The sequence below is a fragment of the Silurus aristotelis genome (genome assembly GCF_946808225.1).
Source record: "Silurus aristotelis genome assembly, chromosome: 1".
Taxonomy (NCBI): Eukaryota; Metazoa; Chordata; class Actinopteri; order Siluriformes; family Siluridae; genus Silurus; species Silurus aristotelis.
This window is the reverse complement of record NC_139574.1, coordinates 16,655,689-16,668,088: the sequence shown is the minus strand read 5'-3', so window position 1 is coordinate 16,668,088 and position 12,400 is coordinate 16,655,689. Positions and strand designations below refer to the sequence as shown.

Here is a 12,400-nt window from a genome sequence, read left to right as displayed (position 1 = left end):
CCATGCACTATTATGGTGGGTTGGCATCTCACTAACATTGTTGGGGCTTTTCATCTTGCATGGATCATCTCTTCATGGCAAACAAATAGATGTGAAAAAGGAAGACTGATCTTTAAATGGTGTTGTGTTTGAAGATTCAAAAAATCGTCACATTTTTTCCTTGCATTTTTATTGCGGTTTGTAGCGTTTTATGACCTCACGGCTAAACTTACCTAACACTATATTAGGGAGAATATACAGGGTAGGGACCCCTTTTGCTTTTTTAAATTCTTGATGGCATGGATTCCATAAGATGTGACATGTATTTGAGATCCTGGTCAATGTTGCTGTTAAGAATTACTAAGACCACATTATTACCCATTCAGATGGAAAATTACCTGACCTATATGTGCATAATCTTATTCATAGTACTGCCTCCACATGGATTGCATGAATGTACATGTTCCTAATAATATGCTTAATCAATGTGTATTGTTCCATTAAGATGGCTCATACTAGACCTTCTATTTTGTGAGGTTGCACAAACTTGTATATGGCTGCAGACTCCAGGATGCCTAGATTCTAGGTCATGGAACATCCAGCTGCTTGTCTGGACTGTTTTGATGGTCAGTCTTCAGAATAGGCTTGTCTGGCACCACTTCACACAAGGAGATACTGGTGCGAAAGGGAGCATCAGGTTATAACCATAATCCCTGTTCTCTGTATGTCTATCCTGGACACCAGTTTGTGGTTCCTATCTACATTTTGGACATCCTATTCCACATTTAGTCTCGTTTTGCTGTTATAATAACTGCCTTCTTGTGGGACGATGTTCCACTGGATTTTGGAGTCTGCTAATGAAGATTTGTGCTCATTCATTCATCATTTGTAAACGGGCATTTTCATGCTGGAACAGGTTTGGGTCTCCTGGTTCAAGTGAAGGAAATAAATGTAATCCTACTGCATCCTAAGGCATACTATGCAATAGGTACGTTTTGTAAAGTACGAAATATGGATACAAAACCAGGTGTCCCAATACTTTTGTACCTATAGTATAGCTCACAGAACCACAATAGTATAACAGAATACACAATACACAGTCACTAAAAGGGAGCAGCTTTCTGACACCTCATTCAATACAACATTTTTGAATCAATATTGCATGTGTGGTGCTGAAACACAGAGCGCATTCATTTGAAGTAAACTTTTTTTTTTATTAAAGTGTGTCTTCTTTTTATTCACATTAATTTAAACAAAATATAAATGTTTCAAAATAATACAATTTACATTTAGTTGTGAAAAAAAAAAAAGCAAGATTATTAGATTTTAATCTTTTAGAATCTAACCTTTTAGTATAGTAGGGTCAGGTCGGTTCCACAAATAGTCATCATAGTGTTTAAGTTACAGAAACATAGGTATATTTGGATAAGAAATACATATTTCTGTTACTGTTATACATCATCCATGTCATGACAGTATGCCTGAGATCATGAAATCCACTGAGAAATAGATGTTAAGTGTTCTAATATTACTGGAAACTCTGGTTAATTCTACATTTTAAGGCACTTGGCAAGAAAAAGATTTTTTAAAATGTTAAACGCTACAAGTTTTTTAGCTGAGCATGCAAGTTCCAAGTACTCGTTTGAAACGTCCTTCATTTCAGACATCGTCGGAAGTGAAATAAAATCCATTTAGGAATATAAAATCAATTCCTGCTTGTAGTTCACTCTCAATGCTTTATCAATACTATCAGATAAGCTCTATGTAGTTTTTACATGGCTTTATATATTGAAGCATAATGAGCTCAATAAAGTTATATCAAATAAAAAGTGAAAAAAATAATAAATAGGTCCACAGTTTCCATCTAATACCAGTCTGAAGATCATATTCTTCTGCATTAGAGGCCCAGCATGCACCGTTCAGCAAGTCTTTAATTTTGTAAGGGGATTTCAATGACATCCTCTGCTATTATTTCCCCTTGTGGGGCTTCAGGAATGCTGGCTGAGTCATTTGTCCTACAGGAAAGGTCTGAGAAGGGACTGAACCAGGCCAGAGAGAAAGGATCACCAAATGCTAATTTCATGGCTTCCCAGCATGTAGTTTTCTCCCATGTTGGAGTCTCTCCTTTTAGTCGCTCAATACCCTAAACAAAAAAAAAAATAGAGAACACAATATTTAGACATGAGCTTATTTTAAAGTGCATGCACAACTAGAAAACATCCACCAACTGAACATCCTGTGAATGCCACTGTAAAATAAAGCACAGTGGTCCGGATGAAGTGCGATGTGGGACAAATCATAGCTGTGCATTTTGGCAATGAAGAGAATGCAGAACTAATTCCTACAAATGTAAAAGGTCATATGTGGATGAATAAAAAAAAGAGGGGGGGGGGGGGGAAGTGCACATGCAACATGCTTTCGACAATCGAGAACATACACAGCAAAGAAAAAGAAAATCTACCTTCCTATATACAGCATCTGCATGCATTCAGGCACTAAATCCGTTTTCAGATTTACCTGGCACATTAGCCAGTGGGGGAATCAAGGCTTACCTCCGATTCAGACCAATCAGAATGACATCATTGTTTTAAAATAACTTTCAGCTTTTAAAACAGAGAATCACAGACATCTAGAGAAGAAAAGAACTAGATACTGAAAATATTGAGACAGAAGAGAGTGAAAGAAGAGCAAATAAACAAGAGAACAATACAGGTAGTTTGGACATTAAGATATAAAAAAGTACAGAACACAAACAAGGATTTCTTTTTAGTTTTTTTTAATCCATTTTATTCTTGAAAACTCTCCAAAAGTCCCAGTGATTGCCATTCATATAGCCTGTCATGCTTAATTATTTTGTTCATTTACGCTCAATCCTAAGAAGAAGAGAAAAAAGAAAAAAAAAAAAAAAACACCACCATTTTGTACAGATTCAGAAAACTGACCAAGGAACCACTAAAACACCAGCACCTGAAACAGAAAATTAAGTTTAAGGGTTTATAGGTTTAGGAAAGATAGGTGTATGTCCCATATAAGGAGATTGTAATGTTCAGCGCCCTCTGCTGCCTGAGAGTGTAAGTGTAATGTCGGTAAGAACATTCATAAGATTTCCTCTTCCCCCTAAAGCACATTTCTCCCAGTCTGTTTTCTCTAAATGGAGCGGAGCACATTTCCAGGCTGATAAAATGCTTATTAAAAAAAAGGCAGAAACATGAAAACTGGTATGAAACACTTTTTAAAAATGACACTGCATCTTCAAAACTTCAATCAAATTCAACTAATTTATATCCAGTAACCATAAATATATCCAGTATGACATTTAAGATTTTTTTTTTGTTAATGAGTGTTAATGAAAAAAAAGAAATTGATAATTTGTATAAAATATTAAACAGGTTAAAAAAACAAATAAAAAAAGAATGTATATTTACAGATTTAAAATAAAAATTCACAATGAGCCAGCTTCCCTCAGCAGACGTAGTGTAGTGCTGCGATGTAAAGTCTATGAATAATAATATAAGTAAAATGGTCTTGCACCGATCCACAGGAAACGTGTTTATTTAATATGCTCCTTTAACAAGGACAGTTGCTTGATTTATAAGACTTTGTCATACATTATCTTCTTTGTGTATTTATATCTTTACTCATTATTTAGTAGTAACAATAGTTAGCATGATATGCTGTCCATTTTTCCTAACTACAGTTAACACTCTTATTTCCTGACAGGGAATGAAAAGGACAGAAAGGTTCAGAACAGGCTCCACTTGGACCATTTATAGAAACAGAACAACAAGGAACAATGTTAATAATAAAAAAAAAAAAAAAAAATGAGTTAATCAATAATCAAGACCTAAAAAGCTGTTTGGCTGGAGTGTTACAGAAATTAATTGTTACAGAATGAATCCTCTCCCTTGTTCCCAAACTCATAATTTATATAGACAAGTGAATAAGAATATACTGTACATGTACATAAAGTTAATTGCGCAACAGTTTTAAAGCCCATTTTACACCAGATGGAACACAATTGGCAGAACACAAGCATATTTTAAAAAGTAATATGCTTTCAAGCTCGTTTCATAAGTCATGTGACAGCCGCATCTTTAGTAGAACTTCAGTAGTAATGCGTCAAACTTTCATTGAACCAGGCTACACATTCTACTTAACACTATTATGTGTCATTGTGTTTATCCCACCTTTTTCACTATACTGTACTAGATTATGTTTATTATCATAAGCAGCAGTAGGGTCCCCTGGTGGTCTAGTGGTTAAGATGCAGCGCTCTCACTGCTGCGACCCGGGTTCGATCCCCGGTCAGGGAACCATCCCCAGCCACTCTCAGTGCCGGTCCCAAGCCCGGATAAATTAAGGAGGGTTGCGTTAGGAAGGGCATCCAGCGTAAAAACATGTGCCAAATCAAACGTGCGGAGGATCCGCTGTGGCGACCCCTAACGGGAGGAGCCGAAAGAAAGTCAGTCATCATAAGCAGCAGTAGAATCAGACCTTTGGACATTTACTGCTTAAATACCAATCAGTTTCATTTTGTGGCTATAAATCATTAATCTACTGTACATCAACCAGATCAGATAATGTTTAGAAACTGAATCAACCAATCTGCATGTGATTCAAAACATCTGGCCTAGAGAACACTGATGAGATTTTAGATAGGTTGGATCTAACTGCGTTGTTGTCTTCTCAATAGAAGAGGCAAGTTGGCTCTCAGAGTGCACCTAAAAGAGGTGGCGCAAAGCCCAAGCATATTCACAAAAGATTCATTGTGCAGTCAAAGGCTTCAGTGATTAACGCCATGCTAGCAGGACTGCAACTGAGCCTAAGTGGCTACTCCATCTGGTGTAAAATGAGCTAAGCCTCTAAACTGCACCTTCTCTGAAAATATAGAATGGATGCAAGGATATAAGATATGGGATAAATGTTTTACATATAAGTTTCATTACAGCAATAAAATAGTCCCACTGGTAAATTTAATGCAAGACACATTGTTCAAGTCAGGATTACAATCACAGATGCTGGCGAGCGGTTTTTGGAGTTAAACAGGTCCACTCCAGTCTCTACCGTAAAGCTGGATAGGGAAGGGGGGTGGGGGTAGGGGTCTATTCTTCCTGAACTCAGACCACGTACTGGTAGGGATCAGCTTTCCCATGGTCAGGTGTAGAAAATGGACTAAACCATGCTATTGAGAAGGGGTGTCCAAATACCGCCTTCATGTTCATCCATTTAGTTTTTTTAGCCCATCTTCTCTCTTCCTTTTTCAACTGCTCTATACCCTAAAAACAAGAGACAAAACTTCAGAGTGTATGTGACTGATTACCTCTAACTGCCAGAAGAACCATGTTTTAAAAAATTTCTTTAAAAAAAATAAATAAATAAAAATAAATAAACTTCTAAGCTATAATGTAGTTTGACCTGAGAAAATGAAAGTAGTAATATACAAAGAGGTCAGTTTTATAAGAAAAGAGGCAAATGTGGGTTAGTAAGCAGAGCAACACAAAAAGATGTACCAGAAACAAATCAAAGTATGTTCAAATTCAACATATATAATTATTTGATTTATTATCTGGTTTACATGATAGATGTGGTTAATATTTAAAATTCACCCATAAATAAAGAGTTTCCTACATGCAAAATGTAATAATAGGAAATTTAGGGACAAATGGATCATTCTTTTTTTTTTGCTGACTGCACTATGCCTAAAGGAAGAAATGAAATGGGACTGTGCTAATAATTACACCGACTATAAGTATTTTAATGTAATGTTTGAAGTATTACTATGAGTGAACATAAAGGCAGTGTCAAAGAAAATCTATTTAGGCTAAAGGATAACCCAGTTATAATGTTAGTGGGGAATGGTGTTACGTCTGATCTATTCTGGGTCAGGAGTGCACAGTTATTTATGTCTGAGGTTTTCTAAATACTGTTCAAGTGGTATTTCTGACTTTTAATCATTGTAGAGTCACCACAGAACCAAGAAAGGCGCTTGTACAGACATTTTCTAGAGCAAAGATGGAAAGATGGCAGAGGGGAAGGCTTCAGGTCACTCACCGTCTCATCCGAACAGATGGAATGGACTTGGGTGCCAAACATCACAGAGGTGAAGATGAGAAAGAGGAGGCCCTCAAAACACAGGAGGATGAGGAGGATGACTGTTGCTGGAGGTGAGAAGGTACTGCATTCTGGGGTTGGAGGGGAAAGGATGGGTGCTTAACACACAGCAGGGTAAAGAGCAGGAAAGACACAACCTACTCCACACTGCTTGTATTTAAAGACACGATATTAGTTAATCTTCCAAGATACGGACTCTCCAATGGCATTTATCAGCTATGAATAGTGCAGAGATCAGTCACTATTATACATTGGGAGAAACTGATATTGATATGTACTCTACTGTTCATTTTTTTTTTTTTTATACAGCAACATTAAATAAAACATCACTGGCAGGTTAACAATAGTTAATTAGATACATACAATAAATAAATGAAAGACTTCCGTCTTAAGCATGTATATTTTACATTGCTAATGAAGAAACAGCAGCCACGTTTACATGTACACTTTTTTGTCATTCAGATTCAAATCAGACTGTTTACATGAGATGCTATCTAATATCTAATCCGTTATAGTGTTTACATGTGCCTGCGCATTCAATCAGAATGACACACATAAGCCTATATTCCTGTCAACATGGAGTTCCATTATTTCTTATGTAAAGTGTTGATCTTGTTTAAGCAACAGCGTGAATCTGTAGGCACACTACTGCTGAAGTTGAGATTTTTGGTGGCTGTGCATCTTTAAGAAACATCTCAATACTTCCCCCTTCCCTCCGCTGAAAAGCAGAAGCGTGTGGATGAAGGTCCATAGTAAGGACTGGTGGGTGCGGGTTGTAGTGCTAGAATTTAGTGACCTGGAACGGAAACTAAACGTGCGCACGAGTTGCCGGTCATTCACACGTTTGTGTGGTCTGGTAGAGGGATTTATAGTCCCAGAAGAAGAGACCGTCAGAAACCCAATCCCCGTTATACAGAAATAAACTTCACACTGTGTGACATCAGTTCACATAAATACATAAAACATTTTATATGTAAATGTAAATAATTCTAAATAAAATCAAACACAAGATCTTAACAGTTAAATGTGATTTTTTTTTTTTCACCTTGTGAAATATAATTGTAAATGCTTTTACTTACTTGTCCAATCATCTTCAAAGCAGTACAAAAAATGGAGAACCACCATGACCAAGGCATGCAATGAGATGAGTGCAATGTACATCTGAAATGCAAAGAAACAGAATTACAGTCCTGTTGAGCTTCTATTAAACCTAAACTTATATACATACATATTTTCCAGATAAACCTGCAAGAACTTGTGCCTTATACATATTTAACCTTTGCTAATAATACAACTGTTATGCCTTAAAATTAGAATGAGTGTCCATTCTATACTTTTTGCATGTTGCATGTTTTGGCCATGCAAATTCTACAATCCAGAATTTTCTTAACAATGTAGACGACATCTTGACAAATTGGGCAATTTATAACTGCAGGCAAAATCAGATTGACCTGTTACGCACAGAGACAAACAAAAACCCAGTACAGAAGATACTATTATTAATGAAATCCCAACTCACACCCAAGTGTGTAACATACCGTGAAGAGCACAAAGTACTTCTGGTTATTTTCACCAACACAGTTGTTGACCCATGGGCAGTGGTGATCCATCTTTCGAATGCACCGCTTGCAGACACTGATAAAAAGAAACAAGTATACGAAAGAGAAAATAAATAAATAGTCGATTCCCATGAACGCATTTTGTCAAGATTTATTCATTTATAACAATACAAAAAGACCATGTAAAAATGATCATTTTTGCACCAGTAAATATGGACGAATGAGCTAGAAACAGCACCATGCTATGTCTAAATCTTCATAGACCTAAATCTGCACACAATTATGTGGATCCAGTACACATGGCCAGCATATGTGATATACCTCATTGCAAATCATTAAAATCTTAATCATAAAAAAATTTATAAAAAAAAAATCATACTTCATACCTGCAGTGGTGAGCTCGGTCAGGCTTGATGCTGCAGCATTTAGGACATTTGTATACTACCTGACCTGGCTTCAGCTGCAAGCTTTCTATGTATTCTTTTGTGGCATTTCCTTTTGGTACAGCACCCTGAAAAACATACATGACTTAAAATGCAACTGTTCATACGCCTTTCAGCATTAGTTTTGCGTGAACACAAACTTACCGGATCTGTGCACATGGCCCTGAAGTGCGATGCCAAAGCCAGAAAGGCGAGACTGTTAAAAACTGCACCGTTCATCAAGCTGTAGGTGAGGTTCTTGGATGGAACCAGCATGACAAACAGTACGACAAAGTCCGCAAAGAGAACAAGCAGCCATGTGATAACGCCACAGACAATGCCACAGGCATCCCGAACAAACCACATGGTGCTCTGTCTGTCATGACAGGGAGGAACACACTGCACAGGTTGCAAGCTGCCTGCCTGCTTCTCGACGTCCCGGAACCGAGGAACTGGGCTTCTCATCCTATCACAAAGGCTTCATGCTGAAGAGAGGCACAACAAGAAAGAAATCGTTAATGTGTAGTTGCTCCAGAAATTAGTTCTCATTGGTTGGACAGATTTGACTGATATATGGTTGCTTTGGATTCTAACTGCCTGTAAATAGTTTGTATGCAAAACAAGCGGATTTGAATAGAAGCTGATATGTTATCCTTAAGGTCATGGATGTCGCATTTCCACAGGCACCAGGTTCAGCAGATACCACTTTCCAAAAAAAAAAACCACAGGATATAAAACAGATGGAGGTTTAACAAGATTTCTACATGTTTCCAGAGCATGTTTGCCCAACGGCCCTCACGATTTAAAGATTACTCCTTTATCTCCCTCTAATACACCTGGTTATTTACAAAAGAGCTGAATCAGGTGTTGGAGCAGAAAAATCCATTGTGCTAGACTCCACATTTCCGGGATTCCCCTAAGAGACTTATCTGTGATTACCGTAAAAGTAAATGTGGCTAAAATGACCAAATAAGATGATGGATCAATTGATATCTCAATAGCTGGATAGATAGATAATTTCCCACAGAGAATCTGTAATATGTTACAACAGCCAGTTCACAGACATACGACAAAGTAGAAGCAACAAGACATAGAAGAATATTAATACTTGAAGATTATTAAAGCTAGTTTAAATGAAAATATCACAAAATATTCAAATGTATAAAAAACCTCTATGATACACTTTTACAATAAATATTATAATATTTGTATGAATAAAGGTGGGAATCTAAGGACTGCACATTAAGGTGCATTAAAGAGGTCAAAACTAATAAAATACTTTTTTATGTACATGAGATCTATCCATCCATCCATCCATCCATCCATCCATCCATCTATCTATCTATCTAGATAGATAGATAGATAGATAGATAGAGACAGACAGACACACACACACACTTAGGTGCACCAGCAAGTTGTAACATTGTTAAAAAGAGAGAATGAAACATACATGATCATATCAATGGGCAACACAAAAGACTATAGACTAAGATATATAGATTAATACTGTACATTAATATAATAAAAAAAACAGTCAAAAATACCTTGAGTCAAAGCTTTAAAACATGTATCTTGTGCTATTGTTTGAGTACATGGAAGCAACTGCGATCATATTTACCCTTGCTTGGGGTAAACCCGCATATACTGCTCAGTATAAAATGTGCTAGGCTAATACTCCATCTCTCGCCTAGCCTTGTGCTCGTCGTCCTCGCTCTGTGTCTCAGTGTCACACTAACCCGATAATAAAAGTACTGCTAGTAACCCTACCCTTCAAATGTATATTTAATAGAACCACTGACATCAGATGCAAGTGAAGCTAATCAGGTTTTGTCAGGTCACAGAGCAATTCTGGTGAGTCAAGTCGTGCTAAGGATTGAGCAATCAGATATACACCTGGACGAGGAAACTGTTTTTAAAAAAAAAGACCACATTAGAGCGCTACCTCTAAGGCACACGGTTTCGAGATAAAGTGTAACGCGAGAAAGCTACATGAGGGTCTGCGCTACCTGGGCCGAAAGCCGCTTCACACGGCTTACTTACATTACTGCTCAAAATGCTCCTCGCGTATCACTTCATCCGGGTATAAAACGGAAATATGAAGAGGACATACAGCAGCCGCTCCGTTCCTCGGTTCCTAATAGTAAGGGAAATCCAATTTCGTCGAATACGACCCAGAGGCTTGTTGTGAAAGCTGCATTTTTCTGTGAGTCCACGCCTCCCTTCGCTGATTGACAGGCAGAAACGCGAACAGGCCACGCCCCTTCCTAGGGACTTCTTGCTCAGACGAGAACTAACAGGCCACGCCCCCTCTCGCACAGCCTACACTCTTCTTGCTCTTTCGGCTTTTCCCATTTGGGGTCGCCACAGTGGATCATCCGTCTTCATACCCCATTGCCCTCTACATCTGCCTCTTTCAAACCAACATGCAGGTATGTCTTCCCTCACCACCTCCATAAACCTCCTCCTTGGACTTCCTCTTTTCCTCCTTCCTAGTGGCTCCATCCTCAGCATTCTCCTACCGATATACCCCATGTCCCTCCTCTGCAAATGTCCAAACCATCTCAATCTCGCCTCCCTCACCTTATCTCCAAAACGTCCTACATGCGCTGTCCCTCTAATAAACTCGTTTCCAATCCTGTCGATCCTCGTCACTCCCAACGAAAACCTCAACATCTTCAGCTCTGCTACCTCCAGCTTCACCTCCCGTCTTTTACTCTAAGCCACTGTCTCTAAACCATAAAACATCGCAGGTCTCACCACAGTCCTATAAACTTTCCCTTTCACTCTTGCAGATACTCTTCAATCACAAATCACTCCTGCCACTCTTCTCCAACCACTCCACCCTGCCTGCACTCTTTTCTTCACTTCTCTAACACACTCTTCATTACTTTGCACTGTTGACCCCAGGTACCTGAACTCCTCCACCTTCTCCACCTCTTCTTCCTGCAACTTAACCACTCCACTGCCCTCCCTCTCATTCACACATGTACTCTGTCTTACTCCTACTGACTTTCATTCCCCTTCTCTCCAGCGCGTACCTCCACCTTTCCAGGCTCTTCTTAACCTGCTCCCTACTCTCACCACAAATCACAATATCATCCGCAAACATCATAGTCCGGGGAGACTCCTGTCTGACCTCGTCCTTCAACGTGTTCATCACCACTGCAAACAGGAAAGAGCTCAGATCTGACCCTTGATGCAGTCCAAGCTCCACCTTGAGCCAGTCTGTTCCTACTGCACACTTCACTGCTGTCACACTGTCCTCATACATGTCCTGCACCACCCTCACATACTTCTCTGACACACCTGACTTCCTCATACAATACCACAACTCCTCTCTTGGCACTCTGTCGTACGCTTTCTCTTAATCCACAAACACACAATGCAACTCCTTCTGACCTTCTCTATACTTCTCTGTATAAAGCTGGATATTCTCTTTTTCATGACTGCTCTTTTATTGTTTCATTAGTCCGCAAGAATGAATAGTATCCTGTCAAAGCTTAAGACTTTTGAAACATGTATGAAGTCTTTTATTTTATTTTAGATTTAGATTTTATTATACTCTTATTTACAAAAATGTAATGGACCCTTATTTGTCAATTGATTTACCATGATCATGATGTATAAGCAAACATGCCAATTCTATGGCATCTTGGACATCATCTAGTGCCTTCTATTAGGAACGTGTATTAGCTACTTGCATGTATTATACACTTTCTCCTTGGTAAAAGTTTGCAACCCAGAAAGCAGCTCAGTCTGGCTGAACTTGCTTTCTCAACCTGTATAACCAGCAGCTAGGATGTATGTTAGAAAACTGTATCAAGTGCAGGACAGCTGGTTTCAGTCTTTAGTCTTGTCTTAGATAAAGTCGCTACAGGGGGCCAAAAATAAACTCTTTCTGAATCATGTACCTCCTCAGTCAAAATGTACTGTTCCAGTATTTTTTATGTGAAATCTAAGCTAATTAGAGATAGTGTAGAGTTGGGTGCCGGTATAAAGTTATAAAACACAGCAGCAGTGCTGGAAATGTTATGCACCATGCTGGGATGAAAATCTATCAAACAGAAATAGCCAGGCATATACAGCAGTCACGTGGTTCAAAGTATTGAAAGAATTCTGAGTTAACTTTTCAAATGAAAACCTTCCATAGTTAATGGCACTTTTATTTTGGATTAAGTTTTCTGCTATTACCCAAATTGCAACCTAAATATTGCGATGCAGCAGTGCTTTAACCCATTTGTCTGTCATCTTTGTCCTCCTCATATGTAGACTATGCTCAAACGCATCAATTTCCACTGTTTCGTATTTTATGGTAATACTTTCAACTCT

General features: G+C 38.4%; 2 protein-coding genes across 9 annotated transcripts in view; one reads left to right on the top strand and one right to left on the bottom strand.

The window, feature by feature from the left end:
* Positions 1–1,200, top strand: part of tmem42a (transmembrane protein 42a) — a gene marked incomplete at its 5' end in the record, with an annotated part of 6,579 nt that extends 5,379 nt beyond the window's left edge. The window contains 2 exons of one of the 2 annotated variants that reach the window (XR_014534852.1): positions 1–241; positions 409–1,200. The exon at positions 1–241 is cut by the window's left edge and continues 32 nt beyond it. Coding sequence is in view for 1 of the 2 variants with exons in the window: in XM_083549526.1 (XP_083405652.1) it covers positions 1–109 (109 nt within the window). The other variant, XM_083549526.1, reaches the window with a different exon arrangement.
* Positions 967–10,358, bottom strand: zdhhc3a (zDHHC palmitoyltransferase 3a). 7 transcript variants are annotated; one of them, XM_083548451.1, is made up of 7 exons: positions 10,112–10,358; positions 8,237–8,556; positions 8,036–8,160; positions 7,629–7,725; positions 7,170–7,251; positions 6,031–6,161; positions 967–2,122 (listed from the first exon to the last, which is right to left on the bottom strand). In XM_083548451.1, the coding sequence occupies exons 2-7, from the start codon at positions 8,534–8,536 to the stop codon at positions 1,910–1,912; spliced, it is 948 nt and encodes a 315-aa protein (XP_083404577.1). In that variant the 5' UTR covers positions 8,537–8,556; positions 10,112–10,358; the 3' UTR covers positions 967–1,909. The 7 variants fall into 7 exon arrangements, with proteins under 7 accessions (XP_083404577.1, XP_083404578.1, XP_083404579.1 ...); XM_083548452.1 differs by having other exon boundaries at positions 8,237–9,405; positions 9,450–10,315; XM_083548453.1 differs by having other exon boundaries at positions 10,182–10,314.
* Between the last annotated feature and the right edge of the window lie 2,042 nt (positions 10,359–12,400).

Bases quoted from the DNA above. Each gene is read 5' to 3' on its own strand.
- zdhhc3a (XM_083548451.1), bottom strand. From the start codon at position 8,536: ATGAGAAGCCCAGTTCCTCGGTTCCGGGACGTCGAGAAGCAGGCAGGC. The intron at 8,161-8,236 runs GTAAGTTTGTGT...TATGTTTTTCAG, and splicing joins GGGCCATGTGCACAGATCCG to GGTGCTGTACCAAAAGGAAA. The intron at 6,162-7,169 runs GTAAGTAAAAGC...CTCCAACCCCAG, and splicing joins CTTTGAAGATGATTGGACAA to AATGCAGTACCTTCTCACCT.